The following is a 23,881-nucleotide window of genomic DNA, read 5'->3' as shown; positions in this document are numbered from 1 at the left end:
GCGGCGGACCCCGCTAATATCGATTGCGTGTGATGGTTGAAGTTGTTTGCACCTAAATTCCTCAAATTTGCCTTTTTCAAGCAAACAACACTTTTGTGGATTTCCTAAGGTTCTATATCGAAGATATTTTGAAAGCAGTATTGGTCATTAGGTCATAAAATGGCGGACATTTTGTTAGGCAAAAGTTAAAATAAAGTAGTCATTATCTCTGGTTTTAGAAAAATGTATATTTTAATTTTTTGTCAGGGTATTAAGTAAACATATTTTTAAAGTATTCTGCAAAAATCTGCGGAAAAAGTTTGCGACCCTGAGAAAAATTTTCAATTTTCGATCGCGTTTCGCGGCCCGGCTCGGCTCAGCGCGGCCTCGAAACTCCGACTCCCCGCACTGACGATTGACACGACGCACGACGAATTTTATGAAAAATTCCAATACTATGTTTTATCAGGAGTAATGTTTATGCATTCCAACCTGCCATTGTATAAAATCCATACGAAAGGCTATATGTAGGATGCATTCAAAAAATCTGATGTAACAATGCAGAGTTGACAAACCTAATGAGTACTTGTCTTCATCAGTCGGTCGCCTTTTCATCGCATTGATGTCATTCATTTCGGAAGAGTTTGCTCCGCAGATGCAACATCTCATGCTTGCACATTCATTCAATGCATTGCAAACCTAATAGAATATGTTTTAAGGTTAATAATTTAAGCCATATATTATTTTACTGCATTTGAGATTGGAATTGGCCTTACTTTTCCGTTTATCATTGTTAATAGCAAATTGAATGCTACTGAATAACCCCTAAAATTCAATTTATCCATTCCATCAATCTGTTCTTTTATGTAATCTCTCTCTGCTTTCGCAACTTCTCTAGTCTCTTTTAGCCACTAAGGCGAATAGGCCGGCAAAATCTCGTATAAGATGGCCGAGGATTCGCCCATAATGTCTCACCTGGAATATTAAAAGTACTAAAAATTCCCGTAATGATTCCAATTAGATAAATTACAGATAAAATAGACACGTAAATTTCATACCTGTATTGTCATTTAGTAACCTAAGTGGCACCAGGGAAATAAATACTCATCTGATGAGTCAGACAGTTCCCACAATTGCTTATATTGGGCATGGCCCGAACTGCCATGAAATCCATATTTGCACACTAGTGTGCAATCTATTTCATCATATGAGGTTTCAGCAGTTGAAATGTATGACAGAATTCGCGAAGCTGTGTGATTTAAGAGAGTTTGAAGACTCACTTCGCACATGTTTTCAGTTACCCTGATTCCTTCGGGGTATGCCATACTTTTCGCGTTTAGGACTCTATCGTAGCTTGGATAAAGCTTGTGTCCATAATTTTGAGCCGAGCGTCTCACTGTATTGTACTGACTCTTCGTTAGCTCAGTTGTAATAACGAGAGACACAGCTTCTTCAGGGGTCATTTCCCTCTGGGGATTATCCCTTTTTCTCCATTTAGACAAAACTCTTCTCGCCCTACTAGGAGTGGTTGTCGTTACCTCGGAAATTAGTTCGGCGGCCGCAGTATCTCCTTCCTCCCTTAAACTCAGAGAGGTTGCCAATGCGAGCTCCGCAGCAGAGGAAGACATTTTAATAATTTGGACCTTACGTCATTTTGATCTCTCCGAGGAAATACTAAAACCTATTTCCGGCCTTCCCAGTGAACCTAGGAAGTAATTATTTAAAAGTAAATAACCCAAGAATAAAAATATTATGTCGTTCAATGAAAAAGAAAGGTTTTCACCGGATGGTACTTACTAGTCTCAGCAGAAGTGCTAGTCAAATACTGACGCACTGTGTCAGGAAAGTTCATCGACTCCATGAGCCATGCGTTATTTCGCTTTAAAAATTCTTTTTATTCCGAGAACTTCTATTCCACCTTTGCAAGTACGGCAACGAAAAGCTTATTCTGACAAATTCACGAAGACTTCTAATAGCGTCATCAAATTGACCTAAATCACATCTTCGCACAAGAAAATCCACCAAATATTCCATTTTTTCGGTTGGTGATTTGAACTTTATGCCCATCAATGTATTATGGAGATCAAGCCGTGTGATAAAATTGGAAGACATATCCAATCAGGACTGAAAAACTGGTCTAAGGTCTGAAAATTAATGTAATAGAATGAATCTACCCATTCCACAAATTGTTCAACAACGATGCTACATAACACCAGAAAATAGGGGCGAAAAATCGGTATCGAAGAAAGTTTGTAAAAAATAGTTCAAGGGACGTAAGAAAACTGAGACGAAAAAGCACGAATGACTAACACCAGGCAAAAACACATGGAAATATATCTTACCTCGAATTGATTACCTGGATTGCTGAGGAAAAAAACACCGATATAAACCTTAGAAAAAAAACTCGGTAAGGATTCCTATCACTCACATTCAATATCGCGAGTAAAAAAATATTTTTTCAGAACAGATTTCTCCCAATTCACTTCACCACATCACTTGACCACAAATGCCAAGATAAAACTACTGCTCAACATGCATTTCCTTTAAAGGATAGGGAAGGTCCACCCAGGGAAAACCCATCATAACTGTTAAAGGGTGCGCGGTGTCATAAAAACTCCCTCAGGGACCGAGTCGCATGGTGCTGTGAAGGTGGAGGAATTTGGCGGCTTGCAGTTTGAAAATGCAAAGAGAGTGGAAAGGGAAAACAGCCAACCCAACACCCTTCTACTTAAGAGTGTAGGAGGAACAAAACACCCTCATGTGCACTCAGGAATTGAAGGAGTTCATAATTACTCGGAAAATTCCGTAGAGTAACCGAAGAAAAGCATATTCATCACAGTTAGGCATCACAGTCTACAAACACATGCGCTGGGTATAGTATCCCTCAATGATAATAAATATATGACATTTGGTTATCATTGACAGCATGGATGTCTTGAGTAAGGCGAATACAGGACATTAAGGTCCTCAGAAATTCGTCAGTGCGGGGAGTCGGAGTTTCGAGGCCGTGCTGTGCCGAGCCGGGCCGCGAAACGCGATCGAAAATTGGAATTTTTTCTCAGGGTCGCAAACTTTTTCCGCAGATTTTTGCAGAATACTTTAAAAATATGTTTAATTAATACCCTGACAAAAAATCATGATATACATTTTTCTAAAACCAGAGATAATGACTACTTTATTTTAACTTTTGCCTAACAAAATGTCCGCCATTTTATGACCTAATGACCAATACTGCTTTCAAAATATCTTCGATATAGAACCTTAGGAAATCCACAAAAGTGTTGTTTGCTTGAAAAAGGCAAATTTGAGGAATTTAGGTGCAAACAACTTCAACCATCACACGCAATCGATATTAGCGGGGTCCGCCGCGTGGAGCCGGACCGCGACGCGCGGTCGAAAATTCGAATTTTCTCTCAGGGCCGCAAACTTTTTCCCAAACCTTTTGCAGGCAAACGTTTATATATGTTTCCTTATTATTATTACGAAATATGTCGACATACATATTTCTTATAAAAAAGATAATGACTGCTTTAAGTGAAAATTTGCTTGAAAAAGCTTCCACCATTTTGATACATTACAGCTCACAAATATCAACAAAAATGTTTTAAACTTATGCAAAGTACAGGAAAGAAACAATAATGACAGATGAACATGTTAAAAATTTCATGAAAATCCATCCACTGCTCTACCATCTGCGTAACTTTTTACTTTTTCGAAGAAAAATGATAAATGGCGTGTTTTTCGAAATTTCGTCATGTTTAATCCTCTGTAACTCCGTAACGGCTGAGACTTAATAAAATTGACATGCTATTTCAAAATCAGCAACTATTTCCCCGTATTTGAGCCAAATTTCAATTGTCTACCTCAAAAAAAGCCATTTCGGACTTTTGTCCGGCGTTTTTCGATTTCCGACCACTGTGCGCAGTTGATTCCGGTAAACTCTGCCTCCCCGACGCCTGCTCATCATGGACGTTTCCCCGTCCATCAGAAAATTCCCGACACCATTTCCGCACGTTTTTGATTCCCATACAATTCTCACCATATAGGTACCTCCACTAACTGGTTACGAATTTCTATCGAAGAAAACTTTTTCACTTTCTGTCTCCTTACAGACATGATTGGCCCTATAAATAACAGAAATATTAGTTTTAACCTAATGGTCTACCGATGAAGTTCAAAACAGTTCATATCTGAAAGGGTATGCAATTTAAAAATGAATTCTTATGTTATATACAATAATAATACAATATAATTTCGTAATATACAATAGATAAGCTTAGATTGTATATTACGTCTAAAAAATAAATTTAAAAAATATATCCAATGTGCAGTGCTATGCATAGAGAATAAGAATTGTCTATTCGAATAGACTCTCTAAATATGAATTGTTACGATTAATGTTGATTAATGTTTCACTGTACAGTGGCGGAGAAAATAAACGCAAAGCTCGTATTTCATCAGAAACATTGAGCGAATGATTGAGCTTATAGAATGTTAGGCTTTCCCTAAAATTAGGCGTCGCGAGTGATAGAAATGCCTCGGTACAAGTGCGAGTATGTAGTTTTAAAATTACTGATTTTAGTGGACAAAGGTTTGGAATAATTTAGTCTTTAAGTAGTTTCCTGAGCTGGCCGCATTTAGACGCAAATGAGCTTTGCGTTTATTTTTTCCACCTCTGTACATAAATTCATCGAAATTTGAATATTTAATCCTGTTGCACATTTTTGCCAGCCATAATTTTGCATGAAAACATTCAAGACAAGAGGGCAACCATTCAATAGAAGGCCGTAGTAGGCAGGGGTCACGGCGCGCGGTATCGGTCCACCTGGGAAAACATTTTGCGGGAGCACAATATTGTACTATAATACAATAAATATTAATAAGTATAATAATACATGATATCTTTAGTGAACTCTTTGAAATGAACAAGTTTCTTCCTTCGGCCTTACTCCAAGTTAATAGTATACAGAGATGTAAACCAAACTTTTTCATCATTTAGGGTGGCACAAAACAAGTCCTTTGCTTGAATGGAGTAACCAACTATTCGGTATTTTTCCGTCACTTTCAGTCCCTGATCCGGAAAATGGCTCAATCCGTCATCATTTAAATCTTTATCCCGCTCCGGTAGAAGACCCCTTTCTTCCCGTCTCTAAGTCCAAGTGGTAATTTCTGTAATCCCTGCTGCAATCGTGGAAAGATTTTGTCCTTATACTAAGGGCCGTATTCTTAGTCGACCATGTAGGGCCAACCGACCCTGGATACGTCATCAGCCCCTACATAAACCGATCTCGCCCTACATACGCCACATCAAGCCCTACATATGGCCGTTTTTGGAACTAAACGGGCCCTACTTGATGTAGGGTAGCTGAATCAGTCCTACGCCCTACAAAAACAATATGCTCGGTCATAAATTTTCGGTCGTCTTTTCTTAGTTTCACAGTTAGTTCCATTACACCACCAGAGTGTAAAATTAGCACTGCGCCGTCATCTACGTCATCTCAGAGAACTTGACGACGGAATTACCCCCCACCACTTATGCAGGGTCGACTGAGAAACGCATGTAGGGGCCTTTTGTTATGTAGGGACGGATATGTAGGGTCCACTAAGAATACGGCCCTAAATGTTCATTGTTTATGTGGCGAAAAAAGATTATATTTAGGGTGCGTTTAAAAGATTGAGTTTAGTGAAATCGCCCAAACGTTTTACAATAGCTGCCAGTGTTAAGGTGGAAAATATTGTAGTTATTATTGATAATTTTAATATTGTTGCTTTTATTGATGACTAAGTTATCTCGATGAGGGAAGACTGTAGGGGCTGGAAATAGAGTTTCTTCATGTTAAAGTATCCTATTGTTGTGAATGTAATTTAGAAGTGTCTTCAATCGGTTTTATTTGGGTCTCTTCTTCTGTGGACTTTCTGCGGATTCAGGACTTCCGTGTTAATATAATTCAAATGGGTTTGAAAAAAATCAACATGTGTTAGGTAACCATGATAATCTATCGCACTCATTCTGTCTAATGATTACAAATGGTTTCCATTTTATCGAGTCTGGCGTTTTCCTCCGTACTTGCTGACGAAGACGAGTACGGTTTGTTGGCTTAGCAGGGCGGAAGAGGGGCGGTGGACGCTGGAGAGTCTTCGACCGTGCCAGACTATAGCTGACGGGTAAGGAGTGCGGTAGAGCGACAGACGACTTGAGAGGTGCCGAACGGATTTTAAGACAGCTCGACTGACGGTTCAATACCATAAGTCTTACGCTTTGTGAGCGCTAAATTAGCTTTGGAAGTGGACGCTTCGATACCTGTGATTAGTGTGCCGTTTGGGAACAGGAAAATCGTACACAGAATCCCTGGAGAGATAGTGTATCGTGCATTCAATCTACGAGATATGGCTTCCCCGAAGCCGCTGCTGAAGTCGGGCCACTTTCTGCCTGGCGTGTCTCCACCTCCGTACGACGAATCCGAGATGTGGGGCTCTAACTCTGGCCAACAACCGCCCAACCAGCATCCTGGGTATGGACGTCAGGTGCCTAAAACTTTCTCTCCACCTTCGGGTACGTATAAATAAATCATGGTGCGAAATATTTAATGTAGGCATTGCTTTTCTTGAGTTCTTCAGCCCGTGCACCGTCAAGCCCTCTCGCGCGGCGTGATGTATGGATCTCAGAGATGAATTGTATGGTATTGCTTCTATCGGCAATTGTGAGTTTTTAAAACTGAGTGAGTTTTAAAAACTCACAATTAAATTTTTTAATCTCACAAAGTAAACTTAAGTGAATTTCAAAAGTGAGTATTTAAATAGTTGTGCTAGCGGTTTATTCCATGACTAAGATTGTTTATAATGTTAAATAAGTCATAAATCCTAAATTTGGTGAAGATCGGTGGATAATTAAGCATTCGATATAACCCGACCATAGCCAAAATAACTGTTTCAAGGAAATTATTTCTAAGAAAGATGATAGAGATAGCTAAGCCTTTAGGGCGATATTTTAATTTATAGAATAATGATGGAAAATTACGAGTAGAAATAACGAAAAAATGAAACAAATATTTACGAAATGACTTCTTTAACGTTCATACAAATGGATTCTGGTTGATTACTTATCCATTTGTTCAAAACGGGTGATATAAAAAGTCCAAAAGTGCTTCTTGTCACTTGAATGGATATCTTGCCTGGAAATTTTCGATAATACGTTTGTATTGACGCGTTTACTAACTAGCTTGAACTCTGTTTTCACCTCGCATCCTTCCGGATTTTTGCGAGGAGGAGATAAGCTAACAATTTCTCTTTTTCTGTTATTATATGAGGAAATTGTTGCAAGTAATTATTCAATCATTTTTTGTCCGATTGTTACACAAAATTGAAATATTTTCCTTCTGTGATGGCTGAATGAATGGGTAATGTATACCTTTTTATTTTTAAGTTGTTTTCTTGACTTGAGTTTCAGAATTTACATGCCATTTTCAAGAGTTTTTTTTTCAAAACTTTTACGGAAGTACTATGCAAACAAAATGTAAGCATCAACACAAGGGTGAAAGTTTAGATGGAGTATGACCGTTTTTCCGGAAATAAAACCTCATGATGGGATATAGCCTTCATTGAATGGGATTAATAAGGTAAAGAAAGATCGGAGGCTTTCCCGGCGTATAGAATCGTGGAAGGTTACTCGGGAATTCCTCCGCGTTCCACAGCAATCTGTCATCAGGCAGCTCATGCCCTGATGATGAAGGACGACTCGTACATCGAAACGTCGGCCGATATGGAGTTGGAGAACCTGACCCGCTGAAATATCCGAGTAATCTACCACGATTAATAACGTAATTTTCATTACTAATAGTTTGAAAAGAAGAAACTAATTGTTCCGATTTTTATCCGTCGCTTATTATCCCAATTCATTCCTGGCGGTAACTCCACGGCCTTGAGCCTCTCGCAGAAAAAATTTAACGCAGTGCACCTCTACTGGGTAGTTCGGTACAACAGCTGCTTACTCTGTTCGCATTCTTTGGCTTCCCAACGATAGTAAGGGGTTCATTCGTTTTCGTCACATTCAACAAATATTAATTGGTACCAAGATTTTAAGTCTAAAAAGATATATTGAATTTTGCGCTAATTGTAGATTTTCAATTTTGAGGTTCTTTAGAGGTAACCACTTACCTATTACAATGCATTTTTGCCCCTATACCTTCCAGGAGAAGGGCATTATAAGATGATATGCATATGATTGCGAGCATATTGTGCAAAAATGAAACGCAATGACACTCGAGGATTAATTTATAGCATTATGTAGTAGATATAGAAGTGTAGCTGAATAAAGATAAATGAATACTTTCATTTGACAAATATAATTTTCCTTGCCATAATGTTGAGAGATGCGTAAACTATTTTATAAATTATAGTTGGTCGAATCAACTCAGCAACTCGTATAAATGCCTGCAACGGTGGTTGAAATATAAGATGTGCTCTCGTAACGTTCATGGATTCATCAAGCCCATTCTATAATACCGCAAAGCGCAATGGTAAAATTAGACTGTCCAAACACAGATGGCGGGTAACAGATAAGGCACCACTCGAGAGCCCAACACCCGCCGCGTACCCTCCGTCCGCCGTACAATAGCCGGTGTCTGGTTGACTGCTTGCGCTATAATGAGTCAAGAATCGCGCTCCACTCTGAAAAATTATGTCACAGAAGTAAGAGTAATTTGTAATAGTAAGTTTTGATATCTACGAGTGGTTCCAAGAAAAAATAGTCTAAAAACGATAGAGTTATGTCAATTAGTTATGCAACATCTAGTGGTAACAAAAAATTGTTTGTTTTTCCTTTTAAAATGCTACACACGGCGTAATGCTAATAAGCTTGTTCCATGAGTCGTTTTCGCCCAGGTTGAGGTTGGCGTTTTTGAAATCAGTGAATGAGTTCGACAAGTACTGCTTTAACCCTTCAAAATCCACCTTATGGAATAAGTAGACCCGTCGTCCAATGGTATCAGGCTCAACTATGTGGAAGTTGATATTCGAAAATGAAAAGAAGACATCGTTGACTTCCACTGATTTATTTCGTCGGTACGACACGTTTCGATCCACAGAGGCGAATTTTCAAATATAGAGTACTTGATAATGACATCTATGGATCGAAACATGTCGTACCGACGAAATAAATCAGTGGAAGTCAACAAAGTCTTCCTTTCATTTTCGAAGTAGACCCTTCTTCTCGACGCAGCTTAGGTTAGGTTAGGAAAAGGATATTTCTTCGAAGAGGAGCTACTTCGCAAACGGGATTCAGCAATCAAATGCCGTATTCGTAAAATGCTTAGGGGTCACCATTACTGGGGATCTTTCGTGGGGTAAACACATACGCGAAAGCTAACCGTTAACTGAGTTTAAAAAAAAATGATTGTCGGTAAATGCCCTAAAAAAGTGAAAGAGATTAGCTATCTGCCTGTAGTGAGGCCTAACTTAGAATATGCTGCTAGCGTGTGGGACTCTTAAGAAGTGGAACTGATAGCTGAAATCAATCGAGTACAGGGTGGCCAGATTCGTGATGAGTTGTTACGACAATAAGTGCAGCGTTTCCAATATATTACGCGAGTTAGGATGGGAATCTTTGCAGGAGTGTAGATCGAAGTGTAGGCGAAATTTACGTGGTAAATTCGAAGAAGATATTTTCTCAGACAGCGTGAAACATATCCTTCGTTTACCGTCGCACTATGGTAGGCGTGATCGTGAGAAGAAAATAAAAGAAATACATTTCAAAACAGAGAGAGTTAAAATGTTATTCTTCCCTCGTACTATTAAGGATAGCTACGGTGTCTCAATAAATATAATTAATGGCGTCACTCGCTAGGACGACTCATTGTGGTGTCGGGTGAGGTACTTTTGGCACTGTACTATGAGGAATTTTACTCAAGGCTTCTACTAAATATTTTTTGTTCTGGGGCTCATCCCCGCCTGCCATAAAAATATTCAAAATACGGAAGAAAATATTTCGTTTAATATCTAAAGCCTGATTCTCACGATCATTTTATCCGTCATTTCCTAGTGATCACTATCGCTATCACTAGAGTGATCACTCGCAAATGATCGTCACCGTCAATTGTTTTTCGCGATCACGATCGCGATGAGGATTCCCATCACTATTTTTCATCATTCGTCCGGTCGCTTTTTCCATCGCTAAAGCCGTCACTAAATCCCCATATCAGCCAATCGGAACGCATTCCCGTATGGAGCGATTGTAGCGCAACGTTTGTGCAATCGTGGGAACGTCATAGATAAACAAACACGCTAAGTATATATTTTCGTTATGTGGGTCCTATGACAACGAGCTGTGATATCGAAAGTGATGAGAAAGGCGACGGCGGAAGGGAGGGAGCGTGTGATTCAGAAAAATGATCACTAGAGCGATCACTTTTCCCGTCGCAAAAAGCGATCGCTAAAGTGATCACTTTTCGCGACGAAAGAAAATGATCGTGTGATTCAGGCTTAATGAAGGGTGCCGTGCTCATCGTCGTCCATTGTTTGAAAGGTTGAGAATTCTTCCCCTTCCTTCCTTGTTCATTTTTACTCCGTTAAGTATGTGAAGCAGATTAGCGACGTGCTGGTGAAAAATTCTTATATCCACAATTATGGCACAAGAAACCATGATTACTTCCATAGGTGTTTTGTAAGGACCAAGGGTGCTGCTCTTGAACCTAGATCAACTGGTCTTAGACTGTTTAATAAATTGCCTTCAGAATTGGAAAGGATTGATTGTTATAGGACTTTGCAAAAAAATTGAGTGTTTTTGCAAAACAAATTGTTTTACTCCGTGAATGAATTTATGCTGTGATCCCAATTTATTATATCTTTTAAATGTACTGACTTGTGCTATGCATTTTAAATGTCTCTTGGATTAAAATACATATTATTATTATTATCATTGCACGTTTTTTTTCATAGCTCCAACTTTTCATGGATTTGCTCTAGGAATTACTGGCAAGTTTTGTCTTTGTATGAATATGCATGTATATTCTGCTCACATGCATAATATTTCTATGACCGTGCGGTGTGCATGTGGCGGTCCTCTTGCATTCTGCATAATGTTGATTAGCTACCCCCTGCCAAACACCGTAGAGGTGGCTCACAGGGTATTATGTAGATGTAGAACATAGACAGGACTTTAAAGTAGTTTAGTGAGGTTCTTGATTTTTCTCGTCACCCTGAAAAAAATTATGCCGTTGTCAGCAGAATTCCTAAAATCCTAAATATAAGTTTCTTTCTGGTAAACTTTTCGGCGTTATTCTACACCTGAGACATTTATTATGTAAACTTGGTACTTTTATACTTAAAATTTTTAATGATAAATTGAAGATAGCTAAACAGAATGAAGATGAATCCCGTTGAATGTTGCATGCATCCGAAGTTTTAATCATGGATTGTAACAATTCAGTTCCATGCTCCTAATTCAGCTGCACAATGTTTCATAACGTTCTTCTATAAAGTAACTTTGTCTATCTACTCGGAGGTAGCCTAACCACCACATGGCTTTTACAAGCTCAATTAATAGTAATCCAAAATTTGTTATATTGTTTTATTTAATTCAGTTTTATTAAGGTAGTAGCAGAAGTAAGAACCAGGGCGCGTCTACGGCTAAGTCATTTTGCACCACTACCCAAAAATTTATTTCAAATCATGTGATATAAATAGAATCTAAGACTGGTGTATGATTTGGCAATGTGTACTTAAATTAAGTGAAATAGGCGGGTATTATTTTTTAATTGTATTAAAATTTTATTAAAAAGACTAATTCCCTTGGGAAAGAAAATTGTACTATTTATATTATTAGAGTGGTCTCCTATAAGGAATTCATGGTTTTCCCCTACATTAAACCGTCTCCGCGCGTCACGGTATCTGTCACACACTGTCAGGTTTTATTATGGTGCTTACTGGAGCATCTTCGATTTCCACACTCACGATGGGTTTTTAACTCAAACGGTTGCCGCATTGCCAGTGAATTTTCCGTAGTAGGAGTATAGGAATTTTCAATTTGACCGTTTTTGATGGGAAAGTCATTTTGGAGTTTGAAACGTCTAAAAAAAAGTGAAGGAAGGAAATTTTCCAATTAAATCGTGTTGAAGTTCGATTATTGGAAACAAATCATGAAAATCGGATTCGTATATGTAGTATCTGAAATCAAATCTGCCGCTGGCGGCAGGTTTTGTTTCATGCTTATCTTTAATCATCACGTGGCCCTTAATCTTCCCTTGTTAAATGCTCTTGTACCTTACTATCCTTACCACCATTTCCGCGTACTTTGTCCTCTCCGTTTATATCAACTTCTCCATTTTGCTCCCTCCGTTCCCATATCTTATGGTATGTGCAATAATAGATTCGTAAAAATTTCTATTGTGTATATAAATTTTAAAATCCATTCAGCCACTCAGATTCAAAGTGAACAGTACTCCCTAGAGTGATGTGACGTATTAACAGTTTTGGTGTCAATTTGTTAGATATTAGTACATGTTTTCCTCTAACGACTTGGTAATAATTTAAATTGGTTGCATTTCAGCTCCTCAAGATTTGTATTCCGGGCCCAACGTGCCAAATAATGGAGCTGGACGTAATATTTCTGTGCCTGGTAAGTTCTGAATACATTCATGCCGTTCTGTTTAAATGTATTTGACGTTCATTGTGATCGCCACTCATCCTTTTTTCATTCTTTCAATAGTTAACGGACCTCCTACGGCAAGTACTACCACTGCGGTCAATTTCGTTATGCCAGGTTAATAGAATACATTAGCATGCTTTCCATTCTTTCCCCGTTTGAATTCCCTTGAATGAATTACTTTCAATGATTTCTTTAATTATTCTTAGGTCCCCAAGCAGTTAATCCAGGACCAGCCGTGACCAATATGACTGCCGTCAACATGCCCGGTAGGAGTCGTGGTCTCGTTTCTACATTTTTTAGAAGCTACAAATCGAGGCGACTTTCCTCGAATACTTTCCTTAACAAAATAGTGTTGAATATAACTAATGATTGTAGTGTGAGAAGAGCGTTTCACTATTTCATTCTAACTTGTAATTTTTAATGTAACGAGAGCTGATGATATTCTGCTAAAATGTGAATTTCATTCTTATTTTTATTTCTTATTCATCCTTAACAACATAGTGTTGAATATTAGGAATAATTGCAAAGCGAGAAAAAAAATTCATTCTGTAAATTTAACATGAAAATTTTAATAGAACTATAGCTATTAAAATTATGCTAACATTTGAATTCCGTTCTTATTTTTCAGCGGGAGTAATTCCAGTGGGGCCACACACTATGCAGATGCGTTGCCATCATTGCCAAGCTTTCATAAGCACTAAAATTAATACGACTGCACATTCGTCAGCACACTTTGCATGCTGTCTCCTGTTCTTCTTTTCGTAAGTTCCCTCTTCATGAAAGCGTTTTAGGTTATGCAAAAGAATTGGTGTATTACTGTAGTGGAATTAACTAGAGAAAAAAGTCGTCGTCGGATCATTTCCTTTATCAACGGAGTACAAGTGCTAAATAGTCGATATTATTATTACAGAACTCTACAGATTAAGATAGTTATCCATGGAATATTAAAGAAGTATTCTGGGTGCCTCCCTTTCCTTCAAGAACTGCCGTATTCAATTCCTGTAAGGTCTACTCCCTTTCCATCTATCTAAAAATCCTATTCTCTTCTTTCCTCTTCCTCGTTTACCTAGCATTTTACCCTTCAAGACAGTTTTCAAAAACCCGTCTCCGCTAAGTACTCCCTCTATCCATACCTCTTGTCTTCTTTATATCTCATCTAAAAGCTGCCTCTCCTCAACCACCATGTCCAGCACTTCGCGTTCCTCCTCCTCTCTGTTCTCTTAACTTCCTCCATTCTTCTACACAGCCACATCTCAAACGCCTTCTCTCGTCCTCCTTCCTAAGTGTCCATGGTTCCGCACTAAAAGCTCTCCCCTGCAGATCAGGCTCTTCTCCAACCTTTTCTTTAAATTCTTACATAACAATCCTCTCATAAATTCCTTCCTGTTCATGAACGCCTTCTCCGCTAACACAATTCTCTTCCTGATGTCCTTACTGCTGTATCCCTTTCCTCTAGCGTGCTGCCCAAAAGTTTGAATTCTCTACCTGCTCAAGTTTTTCCCCACCTACTTTTACCTTGAGCCTCACATTCCTATGCTTTCCTGCTTGAGATGTTTTACAAAACCACATGACTATGTTCTTCTTGTGATTAATCCTCGTACCATACTCCTCGTATCGCTTCTCTAACACATCCACTATAACCTGCAGTACTCTCGCTAACTGACTAATCTTTCAAGCACGGGCGTCGGTTTTTCTGGAGCATCTCCCCTCAAAGGGTTGGGATTTTACATTTTGACTTGCTTTGTTTTTGTACACAAACAAATACTCCTAATATAATAATACAATGAATATTTTTTCCGATTTTTTTACATTCTTTAGATCTTGCAGATGATTGGTAAATTTTGGTTTACCTAAATACGGCTTTTTAGTCCGTAATTTTTAATTTCCGTCATGTGCTTGTCAGCAGTGGCGTATCTATGGGGGGAATGTTCACACAAAAATATTTAGTTTTAATTTTCCGGTAAATTTACCTACTTTTAAGAATGGAGTTACAAATTAATTTTAAACTTAGGGTATATTTTTCTTTTTTGGGCGCTTATTCGGTGGAAATAAGTGAGAGAGATGAATGAGTGAAAAAGCCTTGAAAAATAATTTTTAGGCGATTGTAAAATTATTTTCAATGAATAACATTTTTATCTTCATGACTTCCTCTATATTTTTGATAGATTTTCGTCGTAAACGTCTTGTGGCCCAACACTGCATAATGGAGAATAAAAATGAAAAAGTATATGTAATTTGGATGATATTTTAACGAATGACGGTTAATTATATTTTTCATCAGAATGCACATATAGTTTTTAATGTATTGGATTCAGCTTATAATATTTTCTCTGTTTCATAGAAATATTATTAAGAAGAAATAAAATTTTCCAATAATTGGTGATGGGTCAGGGATTTAAAAAATTGCATGCCACCCGGGTTTAGAAATTAATCGCCTGTAATTTTTTTCAGGTGCGGACTTTTCTCCTGCATTCCGTACTGCTTGAGTTCGTGCAGGAGAGTGGATCATTTTTGCCCGAACTGCAGTTCGTATTTAGGGTCCTACAACCCTTAAACAAATGAGAACCTTCTTTACCACCATCTATGATGCAAAAACTGAGTGAATGTGGGTGAAATTGATGGCTCGGCTCCTAATTGTTCATGCATCTGAAACAGATGATGGTGTGATCACTCGTATAAACATGCGTAACTTGTAAAGACCGTTCATTCTAATGTTTCCGAGCCTCAGTTTTAATGGGCAACAATTATGTAATAAATATTTCGTAAGTGTTTGGCTTTAAAAAATGGTCGCGATTGTTGATCAATCTTCAGTTGAGTTGGTTAATTTTTTGTTGTTGGGTCAACAAGTTTAACGGCCAAGGTGATCATCAAACCCGCGAGATAATAAACTACTGCTATGCCTGAATTCACTAATTTGTATTGTGTGCAGTGAAAGCAGAGTACGTTGATCATTTCTGTGGTGAATTTAGTCGCTACATGAGTAAATTTATTTCGTGGGAGGCGTGTAATAGTGAATGTATCTCCTAAATAATTGTTGAAGTTGTTGATTATAGTTTGGTAAAATAAATTTTGAAATGCATTGTAATTTCATTTTCATTTTGAGGACTGTGAAATGTGTTTGGCGTCCGGCTTTAAGTCACGAATTTTTTTAATGAAATATTCGGGCCGCCGCTTGTGGTAGGTGTTTTTTTTTCTTAATCCTAAATGTGTGGTAAGTAGTCGGTTCATTTATCCTTGTAGTACTTAGCTGTTACTAGTAGTGTTCACGTCAATCTGCTTTCACTTAGGCGTCAAAGTCCCCACAAGACATTTTTGGAGATACATTTTGAACCTATCCCCCAAAATTTTCTGGCTACTACCTTGCTTGGCCTTACTGCTTATTTCATTTATGAAGAACAAATTTTACTACTCGCAATCATCACGGGCTGTCTCCTTAGTCTCCCTCACTGATCTCCCGCCTCAGCCCCCTTACTGAATCTCCCGACCTTATCTTCTGGATAGGTGTATTGCTTACGGCAAACACGCGCACTATGAAGATAAGCTATTGCTGTAGGTATACATGTAAGAAAACGGTTGTGATATTTATGGGATAGTCACTCCTCTGCACCAAAAAGTGTCCAACTCACATTTGGTAGGCTTCTTGTACACCATCTCAGATTTTCCTATCTTTTAATATTAATCACTTTCTGGTTTTCTGTTATGTGAAATGTCGATCTCCTTCGACCGTTCTAATTTTCCCAATTTATGCGCATCAAACTGAATTGGTGAGTCGTGCATAAGGTCCGGTAAAACGGGAATATTTTCCGGTTTCGGTGTCAAAAATATTGTTGTTGATGATTGACTAAAATTATGAGCATTTATGTGTAAATTTTACGATTATATATGTTGTCTACCTTAAGCTATACCTAAAAAAATCTCAACAGATCTCATATTGATGTTGCTATTATTTTTATTACCCATTTTCCGAAATTTCTTTAATAGAGGTTATTTTCACGAGAGAATAAATTGGGTTATTTTTAATATCTAACCACTAGGCTGCGAATTCATAGTAGAGGTTGTCGGTAAAATATTCTTCATTTTTTCAACTTTTCCGTGGAAAGTCGAAGGGGCATTGTATGGATAGGTTCATTATCATTAATTCATTACAACTTCTAGGACCTTCGACGTGTACGATTTCCTCATTATTTGGAAAGTGATCATGGTTAAATGCACGACCCAAGTTTGGAACCACCAATCAATGTGTCTCGCACGAAAAGCAACTCACATTGGTGGATGCAGCAGGGGTCCCTGGACTGTTATTCAGCCGCGGGATTGTTAGGAGACTGATGCTCAACCGTGACGGCATCACGTGACAATTGCCGTCGGAAGTGCATCATTTGTTTGGCTCAGGAAGTCCTTCCGCCCCTCTTTTGGGATACATTGTTGTGTGCGCTTAGTGAGGGTGTTATGATGTGTGGATGCTCAGAGTTCCAACGTGCGGGTATGGAATTTGCTCACGTCTCGTATTTTGAAGTGTCGGACCTGTGACTGATCGATTCAGAACAAACACTTTTCACGTAAACTATTAAAAATTATAATATAATATAAAAATGAATTTTTATTAAAAATGCGGCTTTTTTATCTTGCGGCAATTTTTCAATAAATTTTGATGTAAACGAATTTGTTGTAATACTTTTCTATCACCCTCCTTTTTAATGGTCGCAGCACCGCCATCGGATTATGGCATCCATTTTTAACTAATCTACATATATAATTTTAAATTATAAATAAAATCGAGATACAGTTTCAATAAAAAATGTTAGAATATTGCATTATCATCTGGTTCTGGGTTAAGCTGAGAATTTCTGCATGGTAACTATCCGAAAGTATCAATCGAAGTAAAACAGTGAGTTATGGCCAACAGACTTCATTAATCAATTATTATATTTTTTGGTATTAGTCATTTCTGCTGTTTGAGCTAACCGTTGCGGAATTTTCATTTAATCTGCATTATTTGACTCCGATTGTAGAAGTTATTGCTAATAACTTAAAAAGTAGTTCATCGAGAGACCTGAGTTTTTAAAAATCATGATTGCTTCGCTTTTATGCACCTTATATTAGTTTTTTTGTCAAAACGGCTTATATATTCTTGCATAAATCAGCGTTTTTTCTATTCTAGGACAATCATCGCCGAAAGAGCCTGTATAAAAATTTGGGTTGGTAAATACAATTACCAAAAAATATACGCATGTAATTCTATTTTTGGCCGTAAGCGAATGAAGTAAAATGCAAGTGAAAGAGCATGTTTAGGAATTGTCTTTAAAATTTAAGATACTCCTCTTCTTGTACCATCCTCCTTGATAATAGGCCATACGCGAAATTTTGGGCGGGGGTTTGGTCCGTGTGGTTGCTAGTGTTGGCGTCACACCCTGTTGGCCCGGATTGAAATCCCGGCGGCGGGAGACAGTATTCCGAGGTTAGGGAGCGTCCATTAAACACGTGAGATGATTTTGATGATTTTTGTGCCATCCCTCTCCCCTTAGTGAGATATCGTGAGATTTGACTCGAATCCCTCCCTCTAATCTCACGTGAGTTTGTTCAAAATGCGTATTTTCAGTGTAAATACGTTTATCTATGCTTCATTGCGTTGGATTTATATTAGAAAAACAGTTTATTTAATTATTTTCATTTAATATTAATTAACACTAGTATTACAGATTACTAAGATCGCATTCCCCCCCCCCCCAAAATCCTGGATCCGCCCTTGCCCCCTTAACCTGGTAAATGGCGCGCGGGGTGTATATCACTCCATGGTTCTTCTTTATTTAAAATAAGAATAATTATTAGCATCAATTAAATTACGTGGACCTATTTAAAAAAGAACACAGCATAACTAAATCATTCTAAGGAAGGAGAAAAAAAATGTTCTTAGGGGCGTCGAGGACACCCCACGCGCCTTCTTATGTTACATTTCGCCACGCGCCCTCTCATGGGTTAACTGATCCCTGTTTGAGTATTGTCTGGAAGACTCTTCAAGTACAACCAAGTCTGTCGGATGGGACGTTAAGCCAAGTCCCCCGTGGCGCCTTTCGTTAAGAGCTGGCAAATTCTGACGATGGGTTTCTCTCCACCCTTCCTTCTTTACCCTTAGTTACGGCTCAAATGACTGTCGGTCAATTGGATGGATGATACTTTGTGGAGATCCATTAGGAGATATGAATTGAAGCACTTTGCACATAAAAATTTATTAAACTACAGTCGACATGTTTCGCTGCACTGCAGGTGACACACTAAAAAGCGAAACATGTCGACTTTAGTTTAATAAATTTTTATGTGCAAAGTGTCGACATGTTTCGCTGCACTGCAGGCGACACACTAAAAAGCGAAACATGTCGACTGTAGTTTAATAAATTTTTATGTGGAAAGTGCAAAGTGTTTCACTTCATATCTCTGACTGTCGGTCGCCTCCTCCAAATGGCATACCGAACGAATGTGGGGTAGCTTTAAGTCTGGAAATTTTTGGTCTTCTGTTTTCGGACCTTTCGTCGCTTTTGATGTGGAGCGTTGTTCATTTCATTGCGAAGTAGCTATGGGTGGCATTTCTGTATGGAAGGGACCCAATGGAAAAGACTCTTTAAGTCAGAGGGTGTGGGTCTTGCATAGACGATTTAAGTTAATCGGACAGATTACAATAATAAGGAACGAATTTATATTTAAGTAATTGATTTTTGGCAAGTTAATAGTTTTTTTTACTTACAGTATAATATTCTATTTCTTTAATATTTTCGATGCTCACAAAAATGATAAATTAGTTCTAAATTTTCCAAATGTGATTCACCATCGATATTTGATTTTTTCTTCTTGCGTAGCTCGTGTACTTGCGGCTTAGGTCTTTCAAGCATAACCCGTTGCTATTTTCTTTACCATCTTATTTTCGACGGACATTGCACCACTTATAGCTATAAATCTATAATATTCCATAAGTTGTTGCCTGAGGGAAAGGTGCTGGAAAATAGCTAACGGCACACCAATATTCATCGAGGGAAACATACATGACCTAGGAAATTATATACCAATATCGTTAACATCGATTATTGGCAATATCATCGAATCCACTGTCGCTAGGAATATTTTGGCTTTCCTTGACAGTCGAAATTTCTTACATGGTAGTTGGTGCGAAGGCTTCCGCGGTGTGCTGGTAATGTAGGCTGCATTTCATCGCGTCGTGGTTGTGTTGGAGACAACAGTTTCTCCTGCATTCCAGCAGGCATCTTCAGGTCGAAGTGCGTTCTTACATGCGTTCTCACGTGCGTTCGAAGTTCTCGGCGTCAGGGCGTTCTTACATGGTAGTTAACACGGCTTAGGGTAGATATTGTGAAACACAGCTTGCGGTCTTTCTTCACGTCACTCTACAATCAGAGGACGAATCACATTACGACCGCGACTCAGCAAGCATCTCAATATCTAGAAGATTTGCATATCAGAAATGTGTTGTGGACAATCCTGGGATATTCTATAGAACGGAAACATGTTGATGGTTTTACCAAGGTATTACTTTCGTCACTACTATTCGGTTACGAACTATGTACTGAGAGGTTTGGCTTCCTGAATGAGGGGACATACTTTTATCGCGGCGAAACTCTGCGCTCATCTGGTCATCAAACAGCTCAACGTGACCGGCCAGGTGCACGTTAATCCCTCCCCCGTGATTTAAGTGGTGACTGGGCTCCGGTGTGACAGCGTCACGTGACTGTCGCAATCGGATCTGTATCAATTGTTGGGCACCGGAAGCTGTTCCGGTCCGCGCCTTGCGACCGCGCGCCCAACCTTTTGACCATTACAATTGTGTACGGGCTCGGCGAGTGAACTGTGGTTTTTGTAGCGCACCCGTCAACTTTATTCCAGTTTTTTAGTGTCGGTGGTAGTTTTTCGAGAGAGGCCTTTGGCCCAGCTCTTCTTCACTGTTCCCCAGTCCGGTGCTTTTGAGTTTCCCCGGTACCGTGGTGTGACTTGCAGCAATATTTGTTCTCCTGCAGAGTTTTCTTATTTTGGTTAAACTAGCGCTAAATCAGGGGGATAAGGTATTGCTCGGGACAAATTCATTTTACATCCTCTCTCTCTAAGTGGTGAGAGGAAGGGATTGTGATCGTCAGTTTATGGCTTGAATGGAGAACACTACGATCCGAAATTCTCAGGCAGAAAATGAGGTTGAGGTTTACTGCATGCTATTTCGCGAGATGAATATTGGAACATCTAATTACTTTTTGCTTTGGATTCATAGTTATCTGAACGTCTCGTAGTCGTATTTTGGAGTGAAAGGTTGCAGTGATTTCTCAATAGTCGTCTCCCTAAATCTTGCTTTACGACAAAACTTCTTCTATGACAGTGTATCGTTATTGCGAGGCAAAAGGATTCTGATGGCGTCAATGACTAATATCAGTGGGTTCTGAAGGAGTTGTGTTCACAGTGATGGGTTGCGGACACAGTCGCGCAGTTGACGGTGGGCGGGCGCACGGTGGTAGCCGGCGTCGCCCGCGTCTGGGCGGGGTGTCCGCGGGTTGGAGCGAAGAAGGACGCTGGGAGAGGCGGCGGCGGGGTGCCAAGGATTTCCACCTGCCCAACACGGGACTCAAGTTCACGCGCAGGCAAATGGAGCGCCTGGACTTCAAGCTGACCAAATTGGCGTCGGCGGCGTACGAAGGAGATGGGCCGAACGGTTGGTGTCGTTATGCTTGTTTTCTTTCGATCCGGACTTCAATCTGGCTGGGCCTGCTTTCCTCTGAAACGATTGAAAGTCTCAGAGCGATGTTAACAGTAGGCTTAAGCCTGTGTGACACTTCCCAATTTGTTGGCCAATCCATTGGATATTGGATTGTGGTCCAACTGACACACCAATTTCTAGTCCAACATCATTTTCACAATATTGGACACAATTTCTTGCACAATTTGGAATTTAAAACAGGTTCTATTTTCTCGCGGCCAATCTCCAATCAGAAGTCCAAAACAAGAAGTTCTTAGCAAAACATCAGGTTTGGCTGTAAAAAAATTGTTTTTTTTCCAAAAATTCGCTTTAGGTTTCTAAAATGTGGACGAAAGAAATTGTTTCTCTATTGATTGAAGCGTACAAATCACACGAATGCTCATACAACGTAAAATCTTCGAAATATAATGGCGTTCTCTAGCGGGACATTAGAACACTATTTCGGCCAATATTGGTACGTGTCGTACTGTATGTAAGGCCCAATATTTTTAACAATATTGCACGCCGATTTATTGGTCAATAAATTGGAAGGTGTCATACGGGCCCGTAAGCCTGAATCATACGATCATTTTTTCCATCCCACTAGAGGGACAACTTCAGCGATCGCTTCAGGGATGGCGGAAAAATGACCGTTCTTCGCGATCATTTTCCGCGATGGCTCGAGGGATGGGTTTTCCATCACTCGGACCGTGCTTTTTTCCGTCGTTGAAGCCATCGCTGGCACTGTCCTTCAGCCGAACAGAACACAAGGCTGTTAACAGCGATTGCAAAGCACGCTTGGCATTTATTTGAATTAAAGTTGCAAAGACGGAAAGTGACGGAATGAGCGATGGAAAATGGGACGGTAGGAATGAACGTTTGATTAAGAAAATGATAGGTCTAGCGATCACTCTTTTTGTCGCTGAAAACCTATCGCTGCCACTGGACACACGCTGCACGGGGCGTGAATTTCGATCGAAAAATTGCGTTCATTTCTCAGCCGCAAACTTTTCTCAAAGATTTTGTTTTATACTCTTAAACCATCTCTAGTAAATGCTCTTATAAAAAATAGGAGAACTAATATTTCTCAAAGTAAAGATATTGTCTACTTTATGTCAGGTTTTGCCAGGGTCCGCCATTTTTCGACATTATACCACACCAATATTATAATACCATTCATTCACCGTCAAATTACTATTTTTATTGAGGACATGTACCTATTGTGAGTGTGAAAAATGGTATTTTGAGGGCTTTTTAAAAATTTTTTCTACTTAGTATTTTGTTTTGTATTTTGGGTTATGTATATTATTGTGTCTTAATGCACTTCCTAAATCTATGTTACCACCCGACTTCATGGTCGCCTTGTAACTAAATGTTTTAATCTTAATAATAATAATAATTCGTCTTTATAAAATGGCTCTTATTTCCCGTGTTACGGGATCAATGTCGGCAAGGCATTGCAGAGATTTGAGGAAATAATATCTGTAATCCTGTTATTCAAGCTGGAACTGAAATAACGCTTGGCAGTGCATGTGAAAATCTCCAACTGCAGTGGTTACGGCGATGACAATTCGCATAAGTCACCCGTAAGAAAATAACGATGACTACGTCTCACGTGTTGAATAGGAACCGGGTCCTTGTGTATCGTCACATTCTGCCTTATGTTTAAACGTTTTCATTGCCTAGTAGAAATCCAACGAGCAATGCCAGTTGGATGAACATCAATTCTCGTCTCATTTTAACTCCCAGGACTGAAATGACTTGTCTTACTCGTCATGAACTTCCGATGCCAAACCGCGGAATGACGTCATCAGATTTTCTTAATTTTAGCACTATTTAGGCGAACAATATAAATATTTTGAAAGTTTAACAATATTAATACATTCATAATGTACATAAATAACTCATATTTCATGACAAATGACGCAATTAGTAGCGATAGCTGTGTCTATCTCGATGTATTTAACTAGATATTTTACAATATGTAGTAATAATTACTTTTTTGTTGTATTACGTTGGTTACAAACTACATATCAATGGCTAAGTTCTAACAACACGTATCTCCAGTTCGGCCGGTTTGAGACAGGTATCTTAAACAAAGTGTTATAACATTTAAAAAAAATATAATACAAGCAAATAAAAACTCTTTGTTTGTAAATGAATGCTTCTTTATCAGTTTTTTGAACTTTTTATTTTTAATTTCAGTGCTCAATCAAAAATATTAAACGTTTTTTTTGCTCCACCAAAAAGTTGCTATTTTTGAGATACGTGTTGTTAGAACTTAGCCATCGATATCATTTCATTACCTACCATTCCATTTAAAAAGAGCCACAGAATAAAAAATAGAGGATATGAGGTCGATTTTTAGCAGATGAATTGAAGTGGATGGGGATAATATTCACTCTCAATCACGTTAAAGAAAACAAAGAACTGGTTCTCAGCAAGCTTCTGTACAGGGTGTCCCAGGTTGTGATTTCTTCGTATTGTTTCGGTCAGAAAGAAGCCCGCACGCAAGCATTGCTTTAGCTCTATCACCCGTAGCG

General features: G+C 38.8%; 2 protein-coding genes across 3 annotated transcripts in view; both read left to right on the top strand.

Annotated features, from left to right (window-relative positions):
* The first annotated feature begins 5,687 nt into the window (after positions 1-5,687).
* LOC124158939 (lipopolysaccharide-induced tumor necrosis factor-alpha factor homolog) lies at positions 5,688-15,704 on the top strand. The gene is made up of 6 exons (XM_046534373.1): positions 5,688-6,532; positions 12,521-12,589; positions 12,680-12,733; positions 12,826-12,885; positions 13,248-13,380; positions 15,071-15,704. The coding sequence occupies exons 1-6, from the start codon at positions 6,367-6,369 to the stop codon at positions 15,171-15,173; spliced, it is 585 nt and encodes a 194-aa protein (XP_046390329.1). The 5' UTR covers positions 5,688-6,366; the 3' UTR covers positions 15,174-15,704.
* A 3,308-nt stretch (positions 15,705-19,012) lies between these two features.
* Positions 19,013-23,881, top strand: part of LOC124158938 — a 37,642-nt gene continuing 32,773 nt past the window's right edge. For both annotated transcript variants that reach the window (XM_046534371.1, XM_046534370.1), the window contains exon 1: positions 19,013-21,314. In XM_046534371.1, the coding sequence (XP_046390327.1) occupies positions 21,068-21,314 (247 nt within the window). In that variant the 5' untranslated portion in view covers positions 19,013-21,067. The remainder of the gene's footprint in view (positions 21,315-23,881) is intronic.

Source organism: Ischnura elegans, chromosome 5 (genome assembly GCF_921293095.1).
Source record: "Ischnura elegans chromosome 5, ioIscEleg1.1, whole genome shotgun sequence".
In the NCBI taxonomy this organism is placed as follows: Eukaryota; Metazoa; Arthropoda; class Insecta; order Odonata; family Coenagrionidae; genus Ischnura; species Ischnura elegans.
This window is presented reverse-complemented; position numbering and strand designations above follow the sequence as displayed.